General features: G+C 28.2%; 3 protein-coding genes across 3 annotated transcripts; 2 read left to right on the forward strand and 1 right to left on the reverse strand.

Moving 5' to 3' along the window:
* On the forward strand, window positions 1–2021 carry OCT59_016017 (uncharacterized protein). The gene is made up of 5 exons (XM_025332520.2): window positions 1–456; window positions 559–1405; window positions 1476–1529; window positions 1606–1711; window positions 1802–2021. The coding sequence occupies exons 1-4, from the start codon at window positions 22–24 to the stop codon at window positions 1644–1646; spliced, it is 1377 nt and encodes a 458-aa protein (XP_025170933.1). The 5' UTR covers window positions 1–21; the 3' UTR covers window positions 1647–1711; window positions 1802–2021.
* A 5222-nt stretch (window positions 2022–7243) lies between these two features.
* OCT59_016018 (uncharacterized protein) lies at window positions 7244–13775 on the reverse strand (the record flags this gene model as incomplete). The annotated part of the gene is made up of 14 exons (XM_025320623.2): window positions 7244–7997; window positions 8073–8651; window positions 8749–8826; window positions 8917–9037; window positions 9105–9425; window positions 9494–10685; window positions 10761–10961; window positions 11035–12081; window positions 12165–12485; window positions 12562–12697; window positions 12781–12851; window positions 12933–13195; window positions 13269–13310; window positions 13397–13775. 14 exons carry the CDS (start codon window positions 13773–13775, stop codon window positions 7244–7246), a joined length of 5505 nt encoding a protein of 1834 aa, XP_025170932.1.
* Window positions 13776–16879: 3104 nt separating this feature from the next.
* On the forward strand, window positions 16880–17668 carry OCT59_016019 (uncharacterized protein; the record flags this gene model as incomplete). Its single annotated transcript, XM_066132199.1, has 1 exon — window positions 16880–17668. The coding sequence occupies one exon, from the start codon at window positions 16880–16882 to the stop codon at window positions 17666–17668; it is 789 nt and encodes a 262-aa protein (XP_066003211.1).
* Window positions 17669–17860: the final 192 nt, after the last annotated feature.

Raw genomic sequence — 17860 nt, forward strand, 5'->3', positions numbered from 1 at the left:
GTATATTACGAAAATAACCTAATGGGAACCAAATTTAGTAAATTAAATATCTCAAGTAGAGATTCCAATTACAAAAATTGTTCGTATTGTAATAAACCCTTTACTGAAAAATTGTGGTGTAAAGAATGTGACAAATTTAGAATAATGGAAGGATGGACAAGTGAAAATCCTGATATTGATAAGTTTATAAAAGATACTATTTGTAAGCCAGCAGGATGGGACAAAAAATATAGCCATGATTTTCTTGAATGGGTACCATATGAGAGGTTTGCAGATATAAAAGAAATTGGTGAAGGTGGATTTGCCAAAGTATATTCTGCAACTTGGATTGATGGTAAATCATCTTATGATAAACAAAGTGATGGAAGTTGGAAAAAAAGGGAACCCAAATCTATAAAAGTTGCCTTGAAAAAGATAAATGGATCACAGAATATATCAGATAAATATTTAAATGAAGTACGTTTTTATACTATGTTATTTTAATTTATTTATTTTTATTATTTAATATTAATAATCATTTAATAATACTCTTATATTAAAAATTCATTGTATGTATAGCTTAAGATACATTGGAATATATCTAAAAATAACGGATTGAGTTTCTATGGACTAACTAAATACCCAGAAACTAAAGAATTTGTGATGATAATACAATTTGCTGATAAAGGAAATTTGAGAAGTATTCTTTCAAAAAACTTTAACAACATTAAGTGGTTAAATAAAATTGGTTATTTACTTGGTATACTCGTAGACCTACGAAATTTACATAGATTAGGATATTTACATAAAGATTTTCATAGTGGAAATGTCTTAAAAACTAATATTGGCGAATATATTTCAGACTTTGGATTATCTGGACCAGCAAATGAACAAAAATCAGATGATAAAGTATATGGAGTAATGCCATATATTGCTCCAGAAGTCTTGAATGGTGAACCATATATATCATCATCCGATATTTATAGTCTAGGTGTAGTTATGGCTGAATTATCATCAGGAAAACCACCTTTTTACAACAAAAAACATGATTTAAGCTTGGCATTAGCCATATGTAATGGACTAAGACCAGAATTTGGAAAAGACACTCCTGAATTTTATAAAAAATTAGTTTATAAATGCATGAATGCCAATCCAAATGAAAGACCAACAGCTGAAGAATTACACAATATAGTTGGATTTTGGTATGAGTCTATTAGAAATGAGAATGACGAAGAAGAAAAATTCGGTTATAAAGGAAACGAAATTAAAGCAGGATTTGAAGAAGCTGATAAAGAAATACCAAATATCTCAACTTCGTACGAGAAGAATTCAGATGCCGTATATACTAGTAGAGCGTTTACATTTAGTAATCTATTACCAAAACCTGTTAATTCATCCATTATTACTTCATATGTTAATAATGAAGGTATTTTTATTTTTTATTTTTAAATTTTATTTTTACTTAAATAAATAATAATTAACCTATTGTTTAATAGTTTGTGACTCTCAATTAATCGATTTGGAAGTATCTAATTCAATACAATTAAGAGGTACTATAAACATTAATTTACCGCTTACTTTATATATTTTAAGTATACTAATAATATTTATATTTCTAATATTTAGACAGTAACGATGAAAGTAAAGTTGATGATTTAGTGAATTAGTGAATCGAATATTTATTATTTATTTATAAGCTATATTATAATTGGCAGCTTAATTTCTTTATAATGTAAGCCTATGATTAAGTAGCTTAAAAACTTTCTAATAAACTATATATATGTTTAAGATTATATATACTAATTATAAAATTCCGTTCTAGTTTCCTTGACACTTCAAAAATTTATCATAAATATCAGCTCTGACATGTGAGAAACCTTCACGTCCTACTTGTTGGTTAGATGATTTAAGGAATATTATTGGCTTTAAATCACGTTCCGAGCTTTTATTATTAGAGTTATTATATAAAGGTAAAATCACAAAATCAGACATTTAAAAATAAACATTTAAAAGAATAAAGAATATTTTTTTTTTTATTCTGCAATCTAAGCAAAACTTTTAAATGAACTAACAACTTATAAACTAACGCATTTACGTTAATTATACGATTAAAAAAAACAAGTCTTGATAAAATCACTCATTGTTAATCAAAATAATAATAATAAAGACATAAAGCGACTTTTTTTATAAAAAATAAAATTTTAATTCAGTAAAAACTTAACAAGAAACCTTTAAAGTTTAATCTATTATTACCCAATAGTAGATATAATTAATATTTAATGGAGATATCGGTTTCGTCCAATCATTGAGTTATAATAGTTCGATCTAAAATTAAAATTCCACATATCCTAATCTAATGAATAATGAGCGCAATATTTGTTAGGTTTTTTTTTTAAAAAAAAAAATGGTATATCTCAACAAAGACATACTTTTCCTAATTTTTGAAGAATTAAAAAATGATAAAAAATCACTCTATTCTTGCCTTTTAGTTAATAGATCGTGATGTGAAACAGCGGTACCAATTTTATGGAAAAATCCTTTTATTACGAATTATTTTAATGGTAATAATTTCATATTTATCAAAAGAATCAAGAGATATGTTGAAGGATCGAGGAATTAATAATCAAAAATATATCAACGACCTTTATTTAATTATATTTTTTTTGGAAATATTTGGAATTATCATACTCAAAAAGTGTAATAATTTCTTCAAAAAAAGTTGAAAAATCAAATTATCTATAATAAAAAATGAGATATTAAAAATATTTATTAATAGAAATACAAAATTAATTCACCTTTCTATTCCATTTGATTTTGATAATCGATTACATCATCCGAAAATTACCTTTCAGAACTTCAATCCCTTCGTTGTTTTATTACCAAAATTAATCGAAGGATTGGCTAAAATATTAAAAAATTTAACTGATGATGTGAATGATATTATTAAATTAATTGAAGTACAAAAAAATCTGAATGACGTTAAATTTGCCAGTATGATAAAAGATGAAGAATCATTGATTAAACATGAGAGATTTCTTTCTCATCTTACAAATTTATTAAGTTTAGAATTTTCTTTATTGATGGTTAAATTAAATGGAATGATTCGAATTATTTTGAAAATTTATCATTACCCGTTTTAAAATTTTAAAAGTTGCAAAAATTTCATCTAAAATATTGGCAAAATTAATTAAAAATACGAAAGAAACTCTTTCAGAAATTAGTGTATTTTTATGATGGTAAGATTCTTATTAAAACAATTTATCAAAATTTGTCCAAATTTAAAATATCTTAAATTAACAATATTTTCCAATTTTAATACTCTTAATTTATGAAATTGAAGAATTTATTGATTAATTGTAAACTTTTAAATGGATTAATTATTGAAATATATGAGGATAAAAACAATTAATTTAATTGGGATGAATAATTTATTTAAATTTTAATTTTTTTTTTTTTATCATGATACGATAAAATTATGAAGATATAAAATTATTTCTTAATAATTGGAAAGATAGAAATTCTTTATTATTAAAGTTATATATTGGAAATTATTATTTTAAAAGTGAAATTTAAGCATCAATTAGAAAATTTAATTAAAAAATATAAAAAAAAAGGTAATAGTTAGAAATTATTCTAATTGATTTACAATCATATAATCATAATGATGAGTTTGATTGAGATTTATGAATTATTTATTAATTAATAGATACAATATTTTGTAACGTAAATTTTGTTGATTTATATTATTATTCTACCAATCATAATAAAGTTATTATTCTTAAGCCATTAGATTCAGTGATTTGAAATATTTTGACTATAAAATTCGACTTAAATTTTTATTACTATTAGCTGTATACGCACTTTTTTTCCGGTCCCGGACCGGAATTATGATAATTTCGGTCAGGATTATCTATAATTTTCCTGATTTTTTCTTTGACGTAAACTCGACTACTTCAAACAATGCCATTTTTAATGGCACCTATGAAAAAACTATACAAACAACGACTAAACCTCCCTATCTCGACATCCGATAATATAATTTATAACGATTTATACTCTTCTTAGACAATTTATATAATATTCAAGTCAAATCTCAATTGAATATCCTACAAGCATTATTTAATACACCTGTACTAAGGCCTATTGCAATACAAAAAGTCACGGACTTACAAATAGACTTATGGTACCCGAAGCTACCAAATAATATTAACAAATATATCACATCAATCAAAAAACTGACTTATTTGGCCTCTTATTAACCAATATCAATTTTCTTTAGCACTCACCATTAATATCAACATTATAGGAGCCGCCATAAGAGACTACATAGAAGACTTATCATAAGAAGACCTCATATCACTTAGGTCTAAACGGATTATGTTTCTGGACCAGTTCACCAGTGGTGATGGTTACCATCTACTGACATGGAAAGAGATTAAAAGACAAAATTCAACAAATTTTAAAGGAAAAATACCACGTTGGTTTAAAAATTTGGAAGACAACTATATCCTTAGTAATCATACCGATCAATCAAGATAGTACTCATAAAGATAACACGGTTAAAATATCAAAAATAACACCGAATGAAGTTTCTAAACCTATAGCACAATGGACGGCACACTGGAATAATGTGATCAAAAATGTTGTGATGGGGAAAACTTTAACTCAAGATTCAACAGAATCACCGTATTTAGAACATTTCGTTGAAGTTACTAGAAGGGTGTTGCCACCTTGATTAGAAAAATAGGAAAGAGCGGGAGAGAGATAAACTCCCTACCGGACGTACTACGAACCAAGGAAAAAAAACTATCTACTAGAACCGTGAACCAAAAATAAACTACACTACCAAATTACAAATAAAGGAAATATTATAAAACGAATTTATATTATGAGGTAACAAAAAAGTAGAAAATTCTTTATGTGTGGTCCAATCTTCCCCATGTAAAAAATTACTTGAAGTCCAACGTATATAGGCAGATTCGTTAATACGGTTAGCACTATTATTGTAGCCTACAACATTGGTACCGGACCGTGTATTTGATGGGCGAGGTTGATCTTGATTTGTCAGTACATCGTTATCACGTGTTCCGTTGGAACGGCGACGTTTTTTATTATTCCCAAAGCGTTGATGATAAAACTTCTTTTGTGTTTAGTGATGCCCAAAGATAGTTCTCATTCTTTCGTGGCATTGGCGTGATCTAGCCAAATGTCCTTGTTGATGTCATGCATGAGTGGAACGATAAATTCAGAAAGCAATATAACGTGCTCGCTTGCGTCCTATGTAGTTGTAGATAATTCCGAAGGGATCAGTAAAAAGAAAGGTGAGTTTACTATATTATCTATCTTGTGAAATAGGCGAATTGAGATTGAACAATGATGATACTTCTATTCTTGACTTGAGATCAAAAGTCATGCCAGTGGCGTGTTTATCAATAATGTTGATAAATAGTTGACAATGTTTGTTCATCAGTATGGTGATTTTGTCTGTGTGTTTCGGACATAACCCGATGTAAAAATTGGCAGCGGGCTGTTCATTGCATTCTTTACACAGAAGGGTGCTGGTAGGATACAGTTTTGGGTAATTTCTTTGAGATACGTCCAAGGTCGGATAAATAAAATTCGACTTCTTCATCTTCGATCCCTGTTTTTTAGACAGAGCTTCGCCGGTAGGCGAGTCAGTGGGTTATGGTTCATCCATTGTTTAATAATAACCCAGTCGATTCGACCATCCAGTATGTGTTGTTCGATGGGTTTAAGTGAGGAATTATTGATAAGTGAATTGAAGATTTTCGCACGTATGACATTGTTACTCCAACGTCTAACATTTTGGTCTACAACGTATAAGTCGTTCCATTTGATTAGACTTAAAGAAGAATCCGAAAAAAAATTTGTAGTTAACAACCATGGGATCTTTAATATTAGCGCTGGCTTTGACCAGACGATCCGCATGTTCGTTGAATGTATCATTGGTATGCGCTTTGACTTTAATCATGTCTAAGTTGATATTTCGAGTTTTGATTAACCACATGATGAGTTTCCAGATCAAAAAATTATTTTGTTTGAGTTGTCGACGTGGACTGACTGTAGGAGTATGCAATTGTGACCCATAAGTATTAATACAATTATTTGAATCAGTGTAAATAGCTAGTGCATCGACTATTATAGGGGAGAACGATGATGACCGTGAGGATTCCCATAGCCTCACTTTTAGAAAGGGAAAAATAATGTGGAAGCTTTGAATTCTTTTCTTGGGCTCGACAGGTGAAATTGAATCCATCCATAACCACTTGTACAAGTGGTGCAACCAATTTGTTTAACTGAATTAACTGAACCATCCGTACGTGTAGAATACAAAATCGGTGGTCGTAGTAAAGTCTAAAGCTAAATTAAATAATTGTTCTTTAATATATTGTTTGCAGTGTTATGTAGTAAGAAATGGTACTACAACGTTACTATATGAGGTAACGGTTTTGGAATGGAGGGAGACAAAGGTTTTGTCAAATTCAAGGTGTGCTTTATAGATTTTGTATGTTCTCTATCATATAATTAATAAAGTGTGTCATTTACCAAAAAAAAAAAAAAGAATGTTGTTTGCAGTGCAGTGCATCGTTGATTTGTTGACGAACCGCACGTAAAGAGAGGTTAGACGAATCAGCGTTGATAACTGGATTATTGATAGAACTATTCATCGGTGAAATATTATTAAACTGTAAAAATTGTTGATATACTGAATAGTAGCAATAAAATAATTTTTTCTAAATATCTTTTGTGTTCGAAGGACGTGGATTTGTGAACCTCGAACAAACGAGTCCTTTAGTAGGGAAGGCCACGATACAATTAGAACGATAGTCGTAAGAATTTACGGTACACTCTGAGCAACGAACTAAAATCAGATCCTTTTTGTGAGACGTATTATATATATCACTAGTTGATCGAAAGGGTCAGACGTGTTTTGGTTTTCAGTATAGAAATTGCTTTCGGTCTTAATATGTAGGGCTGGGTAGTAACCCGGTTCATTTTGTGAATTAAAAATAAAAATAAAAATAAAAATAAAAAGATCCTAGTTTTTTTTTGATTCGAATAAAAAAAAAAATTTAAATACGTAAATGCTTTATTTTTCTTTATTTTGATAATGGTCCCAATAAAAAAAAACTAATTTGTAAACTTCATCAGCGATCACATATATAAGGATTACAGTTAAAAAAAACCTTTTTTAATATTTAATGGTCTTAAGAAAAAAGGAATAATTTTAACATATTGGAATTTAAACATTCACATGTGTACTAGAAAATTGGTAATGTGACGATAGGGTACTAGGTTGTTTAAGTTGTTTAAAACTAAACATTGGTATATTTAAATGACTCTTGGTATTTTGTTCCTTTGATGTAATACCTGTATTATAATGATTATAATGAACATTTCCATCTGTGATTTTTTTAGTTAACTTATGTACCATATCGTTAACTGCATCAAATTTAACGTTTACTCTTATTGCTAATGGATTTCCTTGATTTCTAGGTAAATATTTTGGTACCATAAAGTTGAAAGATTTCGTCGCACACTTTTCTACCACTTTATATTGATTATGATGATATTGATATCCAAAACTATTAGTTGTTGATTGTTGGAGTGAAAATAGTGAATTTAAATACATTTGAATAGCTATATCTGTAGGAGTTTGTCCAAATGAATTTTCGTGATATAAAGAACAAAATCTTTCGTTATCTTCAGCTGTAATAATAGATTCTTCTGCTTCAATCAATTTTTTTGAGATACACCAGAGGCCTTCTCTAAGAGATAAATGAAGATATCGATTATTCTCAAAATCATAAGTGAATAAATTCTTATCGGTGACTTGTTGCAAAAGATATTCAGTCATTTTCTCGTTGTAATTTAGAATCGAAATAGATAATGGTGTATGATTGAATGATTTACTACGTTGTTCCAACATTCTCTGATAAGTTTCTGCTTGTAACAATTCTTGTAATAATCTAAGCGTCTCATCCTTATCATTATCTCTATAATAATATGTGAACGGTTATTATTTAAACAAATTAACTAAAAATAAAAAATTATTAAAATTTTATACATACACAACATAATGAGCAAGTGACCAGCCGTTACAATCCGTAATTCCAGGATCAGCTCCTCCTTCTAATAGAGCTTTAATACATTCGTTAAAACCAAACTGAGCAGCCAAAAGTAAAGCAGTGATTTTCTTTCCATCAGCTCTCATATCCAGAAGTTCTTCAAGCGTTAATGGTTTTTCCCCATAGTATCCTTTTTGCTCTTTACTTTCTTGCTCTTTGTATAATCTAATAAGTTCTTTTATACTATCATGCTCATTATTTTGTACAGCCCAATGAAATGGTGTCTCGTTTCTAAATAACTCATAATTAAATAATTTTCTTCCAACTTTTTGAATATTTTTAATTGTATCCAAAATCGTTACTCTTAAATCTTTCGATTTATTGTCGGCATATTTTTGAGCGAATTTTTCTAACGCTTTTATTGGCCTCTCAGAGAAAAAGTATCGTATACTTGCTATATTTCCATAATACGCAGCATAAAATAAGTAAGGAGGCTTTACGGATTTATTAGAATAGTTAGGATTGTAACGAATTATCCAAGATTTTTTCTTGCGACCTTTTATATTCAAACCTTGATAATAACTGGTTTTTTTCAAAAAAAAGTAAAATAAAAAGAAAAAAATTATCATAAGTTTCTCTTCATAATACAGTATAAGATTAATATACAAAAATTATTTACTTTGATTTCTCAGGCACAGGAGTTTCTTCAGGATCTTTAATGTCAAAGACAAAAAAATCATTTCCACCCGCAGCATATCTTTTAAAAAGGAAAAATGTGGATAAATTTTTTTTTTAATTTATTCGTTATCATAAACAATTTTAATCATGATAATATAATCAGACTTACTCAATAAGTATATCCATCATATCCACGTATCCCAAATAAATAGAATCTGTCATCGGATTTCTTGTATTATTTCCTTGAATTAGAGATGTAACTAAACCTCCATTATTTTTAAAATAGTCACCTAAATAGATACAATCAAAATTAATTGTAGGTTTAAAATGTTATTGCTAAAAATCCTATAATCTTACCATTAGCATGTTGATATTTTTCGGCCCAATCTAAAATCTTCTTTACCATTTCTAAATTATTTTTCAAAACAGCCACTTCCAATCCGTTTAAACAAATATTATCTACTATTTCGCTTTCTTTTAAGAATTCTTTGGGTAAAACGTTTTTGCTTGCGAAATTGCCTTGATACATAAGAAATACATGTGCTAGACAATTAGATACGGGCTTAAAATTGGGGGATTTTGAATCATTATCTTCGGAGGTTGATTGTAAAGGTCCTTGGTGTTCATAGCCAAAACCATCAGAATAATTATTTTCACTTTCGTCGTGATCGTCATCATCTGTATTTCAATTTAAGTTAACTTTTGTTTTTTAAGAAAAAAAAAAACTCCCGGTTATTATTACATACCGATAATATCATAATTATTAATGACATTAGTATTATTGCCCTCATTAATTAATTCAATATTCTTCTTAGGTTCATATTGACTAGTAACAATATCCAAAATTTTAATCGCTAATTCATTATGCCCACGAAAACAGGCCCACATAAATGGTGTCATATTAAATTTATCACAAACAGCGAAAACTAATTTTTGTGACATTTCCTCGACTTTGCTAATGTCATTATCATAAACGGCTTGAAATAATTTCACATACTCTGGAATTAGTTCTGCAGGTATTTTATCACTATAATTTTTGGGATAAGTAAATTTCATTATAAATTCATCAAAATCTATCAATGGCTTAGAGGATACAGTTTTTAATAATAGTCCTAAATTAGGATTTTGAATTTGCCCAAATGAATTATACGAACTTTGTTCATTATAACCATTACAAATTCTATCAATTTCTTCTTGTTGTTTATTCATAGCATGTTGTAAAAGAATTTCTTCTTTTAAATAACGTTCTTTTTTCTCAGCTTCCAGTGTTCCAGCTTGTTCTTCTAATAATATTCTAACAGAATTTAACCGTTCTTGTAATTCTTTCATCGATTTCTTTGGCTCTTGTAATTTACTTTCCATCTCAATTTCTTTGTAAGTTTTAGCACCACGGCTAATAAGATAATCTAAACATTTCTTGTTATAATTTAATTTTTCGATTTCTGTTTCAAGTAATTTTGAGTAATCCTCGTGTACTACACTATAATTAGGTGCTAAAATTGAATTCCAAGGATATAATTGTGGATTCTTCGCGTTTAAGAATTCATAAAAATTTTTCGCGGTGTGTCGGTTAAGTACATATCCTCTATAAGTTCCTTCATCGATTTTTTTTTCTTTCTCAAGTAAATCACTCAAAGAATTTATAAATATGGTCACTTCATCTTCATTTGAAACTGGTTCCTTTTCCTTTTCAGCATTCAACTTTTCTTTATAACTTTTAATATTCCATTCATTTAACGCTATTGCATTTTCAATAATTGTTCTTGGACAATTACAATTATAAATAGTATTGATGTCTGCTCCAGCTTCAATTAAGATGCGATACTGACTATTATTTAAAGCGTGAGTTATAGGTTGTGCCACCCTGCCGAGTATTAGTAATTCGTTGTGGTTTTGATGTTTTTTAGAAATTTGAACGTCCTCTAATGAAATATATGGCTAAAAAAGAAAATTAAATAAATTAAATTTTTAACAAATGTGTAAAAAAAAAATAATAAATAAATAACTGCTTACCCTTGCACCATATTTCAATAATAATTCAGTACTTTCTAAATGATTTTTTAAAACGGATATGCTGAGTGGAGATTCGACCATTGAATTCAATGAATTAATAATTTGCAATGAGTTTGGATCCTCATCCAATAACAATTTAATAAATTGTGTTTTTCCTTCTTTAGCAGCCAAGTGTAAAATGGTGTTAAACTCATGATTAACCTAAATAAGTAAATAATAAAATTGGAACAAAAGAATAATAAAAAAAAAACTGTAAAAAAAAAATAAGTAATACCTGGGAAGTACTAGCACCATTTTTTAACAAAATTGAAGCGATCTCCAATCCAGACTTCTGATCTTGAGTTAATAAGCATAATCCTAATGGATAGTAAATTACACCTGTCGAGATTCTATTATGATAGAATGAACGATTATAAATATTTTGTACTTGAAGCTTTATTTGTCTTTGAACATCCGCCCCAGCTTCAACTAAAAGTTTTACTATTTCTACATGCCCAAATATGATAGCATAATCTAAAGCGGTTAATAAATGATCCCAAGTTTCAGTATTTATATCAATTATGTCATCTTGATCATTCTCCTTATCTATTGGATCAAAAATTAGATCTTCAAGCTCTCGTTCAATTTCAGATTTATCAATTATTTCGAATGAATTATCAAACTCAATATTTGTTCGATTATTCATTTCTGATAATGACATTACATCTTTTTGTTCTTGGGCTTTTTCCTTATTTTCATTGCTCTTTTGTAGTAATAATTCCAAAATATCTAAAAACCCATATTGCGAAGCCAAATGAACAACAGTTTTACCATCTGACATCCTTGCGATAATTCTTGCATCATACTTTAATAATATTTTAACTAATTCAGTATGTCCTCCTAAAACAGCTAATTGTAATGGGGTTCTTCCAAGATAATCTCTCGCCTCAATATTCACCCTTTCAAGTTGAAAGTCCTCATCAATATTTAAATTTGATTTTAAGATACTTTCAACAATATCCACATCACCTCTAGCACAAGCACTACACAAATCTACTCTAACATTAGTAATATAAGCTTGCGATGTCCAATCATCATCAGTTAATGGGTGAAAACTTCCAATTGTTTGCCTTCCTGGATCATCCTTTATAAATTCCATTTTACCTCTTATAAACGTTTTATCTTCTTCAATTTGAGCAGCAAATTCATCTTGAGTACTAGGTTCTGGGCAGTGACCGCAACAATCATCAAAAATTTCTTTCATGGTACCGAAAAAACATATATGTCTGTGCAAAACTCTATCTTTGTTATCTTTGTTCCACATTGAGTTCAACGCCATATCCTAAAATTAAAAAAAAAATTGAATTCAAAGGATTTTTTTTTTAAAAAAAAAAGATTTGGTGCATTACTGTATATTGCATATACCTTTGAATAAATTAATCTCGTAATCCTATCTACATTATAACTAATTCCATATGGTAAAATCAACGTTTCATAATCATTATTTTCAAATTTAGTTTTATTGATGTTGGCTCTTCTTTTCCATTTCCTAGATTCATATACACCGGATTTTGGATGACTTGGACGACAATTGCGTTCACGCTTTTTCTCTACATATGCGTATCTATTTTCGGGAGTGTTTAGACGTTCTAGTACGAGTAAACGAGCGAGACCATTAAGTTTTTCGAAACTTTTCTCATATATGGTAGGGTCAATTCTGGAACGTTCTAGCGAATGAACTTTGATCTATTTATGGTATAAAATAAATAAATATATAAACCTATTTTAACTGAAGACGTAAAAAATCACTTGTATTACAAACCTCAAAACCTCTTTCAGTATATTTTGCCAACCTCATTTCATATGACGGAGATCTTCTGGTTAAATCAATCACATTACATTGTTTGATGATTGCTTGATGAGCTCTTGGTAAAGCCCAAACATTTTTACCATCAAACCTAAATAACAAAGTTCGGGATCATTAAAAAATAGAAAAAATAGAATCTATATTTAATTAAGAAAATGTCGAATAATTTATTACCCAACACTACAGCAATCAACATCGAAGCCGGTAAGAACTTCTGAAGGAGAATTATATAATCGAAGTATAATCTAATAAATTTAATTTAATAATATTATTATTAAATATAAAAAATTTTAATCTTTAAATTAAATATTCATCGATAAACATACTTGAATATGCCGATAAGGATATTGACTAATAATAGTCACACAGTGTTTACTTCGAAAACACGTAACTTCCCAAGGAATAGCATTACAAATATTTTCGTAAATCTCTTCCATTTTTTTCTTAGCTGCTTCCTCGTCCAATCCATAAATGAAAAGATCGATATCAGAATTTTGATAGGCAATATTATGATACCAATTACGGATGTTACGTAGGTTATCATCGTATTCTTTGGGAATTGGAAGGAGACACGACAACACTGCGCCACCTGTTCATATTTTGGGATAAAAAAATTCTCAATTCTAATTTTTTTTTTTAAGTGATTTGAATAACCGACCTACCTGCTGCAAATACATTTGACCAATCTAGTTCAAGGAGGCTCGCTAAATTTTTTTTTAATAAAAATCAGAAATTTAATATTTTCTTTTTATTAAAAAAATAAATAAATAAATAAATAAATTTCTTATACATTCAGTGAATAATCTCCAATTCTTATAGAATTTTTCATTTCCACCGAGACAAATAGCAGGATCACCATGTTTTAGTCTTTTCTCTTCCGGTAAAGGCATAATGTACATTCCATCATCGTCATCATTTCCAGCTTCATTATTGAAAAATCTATTCTTAATTTTCCAGATATCTATATCTTCATATACGTTAATCAAATTCAAATATGGTTGACGTAATACTTTTGATTGGGAGGAGTTAATATTTTCAGGTTTTAAAGCAAACATTTGACGATAAATTGATTCTTCTTTCAAAGAAGCTCGAATGCCATTAATATCATTATTTCGGAAAGAAGATAAATATTTCGCTACAGTTTGGTCTTTTACATAAATTGAAGCCATCACTATTATTGAATAAAGAGAGAGACAAGGGACGATCATTTCAAGTCGGATCAATTTACGCGTTATTTATAAAAAAAGTTTATCAGCTCTATCAGCTGACGATCACGAAATAGTTTAATAACGTCTTAAGAGGTTAATTTATTTTTATTTTATTTTATTTTTTATTTTATTTTTTATATATACCATAAAAAAGGTATTATTTAGCTAAATTATTTTCTCGTTGTAATACGAGCAATTCAATGAAAACCGGTTATGGATTTATGAATTATTTTTTTCGCATAAATTCAGGCACCACTGCGCCTGATTACTCTCAGCCCTGAATTACTAATTCTAACTTATTAGATCATAATGTAAAAATCTTTGATATTATTCACATCCAGGTCATACAAACTAGTGCAATACAAATTACCATTATTCTATCTTGGGAAGATAAAGTCTATATAATAAAATAATTTATAGAAGTATTCCAATAATGTAAAAAAGGAATGACACAGCAATAACAACTGATGAAAATTTATGAATCAGCTAAAATAAAAAATTAACATTGGATAATCTTTGTCTAAAAATATTAAGGAGATACGTTCCACATGATATGATAATACATTAGCAAATAATCGGATTGAGATTAATTAAATATTTTCCTTAAATTATTTGTCTTTTAATTAAACCAATTATAACCGAATAACCAAATAATGTTCATTTAGATTCAAATGAGAAATACGATTCTGATATTCTTCAATTATAATTGAATAACCAAATAATATTTAGATTCAAATGAAAAATACGATTCTGATATTCGGATAGATTTTTGAATATAACTAATTTGACTGCAGGCGCATCTTGCAGCTAGGTTATTTATTAGCCGTAGAATTTACTGTGCCTATGGTCAAATTTTGGGGTATTTTTACGCAGTTATTGTTTCTTGCTATTGTTGTAGTTATCATGAGACAAGGAGACTGGACGGGGGCAGGGGCAGGGACATGGACTGGGTACAGGACGGTCCGGGACATGACCAAACTCTATTTGGGACTATGAACATGTGATTATTTGACGGAGGCCGATTGATTTACTTTTTAAGGACTTTCGTCCGCAGCCAATTTCAGAAATACTGTGGTTATGCATGCAAGATGATAACATCAGAATATTTATAATTTCTTTTAAAAGATATATATTTTTTTATGTTAATAATAATAATATTATTATTTCTTCAAACTTTATTACGCAACGTAATATTAATATAGGGCGTAAAAAATACATCATCTCAATGAAGTATCTATCTAAATACAAACTAAAAAATATATCAAACTAAATGCATAAAACTCGTCGACACTACCTGTCCCTACATCAAGCGACACTTTATAACCCACAACTAACTGGTTACATTTCATATCACATGCTCCGCAGTTATGTAAAATTTGCGTGTCCTTTATGTTTTTGCGTAAAAAAAACCCAACCTACTTACAAGATAGATACTCTAACTAACGAATTTCATTCCTCGATAACCTCCCACTCAACGCTCAAAAAAAAAAGGTTATTACAGTTTCACAACGAGACTAACGAGATACCAGATCTAAACTTTTAATCATGTGATCACAGAAAACCTTTTCCAAAACATAAAACATAATCCACCCAATCCCAAACTGAAACCTTATACTTTTTTCTCGAAATCATTTTTACGTGAATCTTGAATTCTTGATAATAAATTGTTCCCAAACTACCAATCAAACTACCATTCCTTATCCAATCAAATCTTCCAAGAATTTCACGTGACTTTCTGCGGTCCAAGCTTTTTGCCAAAAATTTTGTACCACATCATCCAATCGCGTGCTAAAATTTGCTGCGCCGACTTTTATATTATTATGAATATATCCTAACTCACATTTTTAGTAAATTATATCGTTTAGTTCTATTCTATAATTTGCAAGTGAATTTTTCAACTTAGATTCATGATTCATCCATCCTGTATATAAATTACTGAAATTATGTATGTTTTTACCATTTTGAGTAAAGATAAATATTGGTAATGAAAAATTTGTAAACATATGATTATTTTTTATCAGATTTTGAATTACTTATATATATCTTAAATATCAAAACACTACTTTGATTGATATTTATACCATTTGTTAATCATTATAATAATTCGTTTAACTATACCTACATAAAATATAATATCACGCACATGACTTTTTTTGTCTTCGAGTTGTGATTTATATTGTTGTATTTTCCGCCATTAATGTTAATTTATTTTTCCACTGCATCATTTTCCCGTAAAACTATTTATTAGTTACTTTCCTATTCATATTAAATAGTCAGTTCATAAGTTTTCAACTGAAAGGACTTCATTACAAAAAAAATTTGAAGGTTATTTTCCCACAACACTTGATTAAAAGTTTGACTTTTTTAACATTCTGATTAGGTTTCAACTTTCATTGTAGAAAAAACTTGGTTCTTCTATAGTTTTTTATAAAAACTCTATTTTTTCCATATGAATATTGACATTGTATATTCCTATTTTTTGAAGTTATTTATTTATTATAAAGTAATTAGTTTTCATAAAATATGTTTGATAACTGTTTTCTTGTGTAATACTTACTACATTTTTAATATTTAAATTCTTTCCACTTATTTTGTCAATACTTATAAACTTTTTTAAAAATTTTGGATCGGTAAGTGGAATTTCACAGGATAAGGGAATTATACATCAGGAACTTCTAATTTACATGGTGTTTTGATGACCTTGAAGACAATCATATTACATTTAAATAATTGGCCATATCCATCTGTTAATAATTATTGTTTCATTCAAAGTTTTACATCATATATTTTCAGCTACAAATACATTAGCTTAACAATAAATCAGAAGGATTATATCATGATAGAATATTTATTAAAATTAATTTTATTTACATTTAAAAAAATTATATTTATGATTGAAAAAATAATTAAATATAAAATGATAAATACATATGAAATATACGCATAAATAAGAGTACCAAACTACCAATTATGAATAATTATTAATATTAAATTAATAAATACCGTAACATTACACAAATAATTATTTAATTTCATTTCTCTGATGATAAATAAAATATATTAAAATGTTTGATAAACAACTTAGCATACTAGATACTGATAATAATTTATCAAATGAATTTTGCAAAGTTATTCAAAATTTTAATAAAATAAATATACAAGAAATTAAACCTACAATCAAAAATATTAACAATTATATTTTTGAAGGGGATTTTAATATTGTAATTGATGAATTGTCTAACCTTATTTTTAATAAACTAAATAAAGGAGAAGATACAAATACAATAAAGAAATTAGTTCTTGATTATATTAATAATCAAATGACAACCTTACAAGAAATTTATATTTGGCTTTTAAATAATCAAAACAATTCAAATTCTCTATGTCTACTTGGATATTTTAATTATCATGGACTTGAAATTGAACTTGATAAACAAATAGCAATTGAATTATATCAAAAAGCTGCAGAATCAGAAAATAGATTAGCTCAATCAAATCTTGCTAATGAATACATTTATGGCAAAAAAAATTATAATTTAGCTTTTAAATTATCTAAAAAATTAGCAGGAAATTATGCATATGGAATGAATAACTTAGGGTTTTGTTATGAAAAGGGAATTGGGACAAATTATGATGAAGAAAAAGCATTTGAATTATATCAAAAGGCAGCTAATTTAGGAAATTTTGATGCAATAAATAATTTAGGTTGGTGTAATTATGAAGGAATTGGAACTGATATTAATGAAGAAAAAACATTTGAATTATATCAAAAGGCAGCTAATTTAGGAAATTTAAATGGAACATGCAACTTAGGTTGGTATTATTGTGAAGGAATTGGAACTGAAGCATGTTAATAAGTAGAAGACATTTGAATTATACCGAGAAGCAGCAAATTTATAGAATGTTGTAGCTCAATATGGTATTGCTTTAATGTATGAAATTGGAGATAGAATCAAAAAAGGTATAGATCAAGCAGTATATTGGTATAAAAAATCTGCTGCGCAAGGGCACCAAAATTCTAATTTATAATCTTTGTAACATAATCA

Source organism: Rhizophagus irregularis, chromosome 24 (genome assembly GCF_026210795.1).
Source record: "Rhizophagus irregularis chromosome 24, complete sequence".
NCBI lineage: Eukaryota > Fungi > Glomeromycota > Glomeromycetes > Glomerales > Glomeraceae > Rhizophagus > Rhizophagus irregularis.

What these genes read in the sequence shown, in the direction of transcription:
- OCT59_016017 (XM_025332520.2), top strand. Translation starts at nt 22, where the DNA reads ATGGGAACCAAATTTAGTAAATTAAATATCTCAAGTAGAGATTCCAAT. An exon ending in CAGATAAATATTTAAATGAA is followed by an intron (nt 457 to 558) that starts GTACGTTTTTAT and finishes TTGTATGTATAG; the next exon opens with CTTAAGATACATTGGAATAT. An exon ending in TAATTCAATACAATTAAGAG is followed by an intron (nt 1,530 to 1,605) that starts GTACTATAAACA and finishes TCTAATATTTAG; the next exon opens with ACAGTAACGATGAAAGTAAA.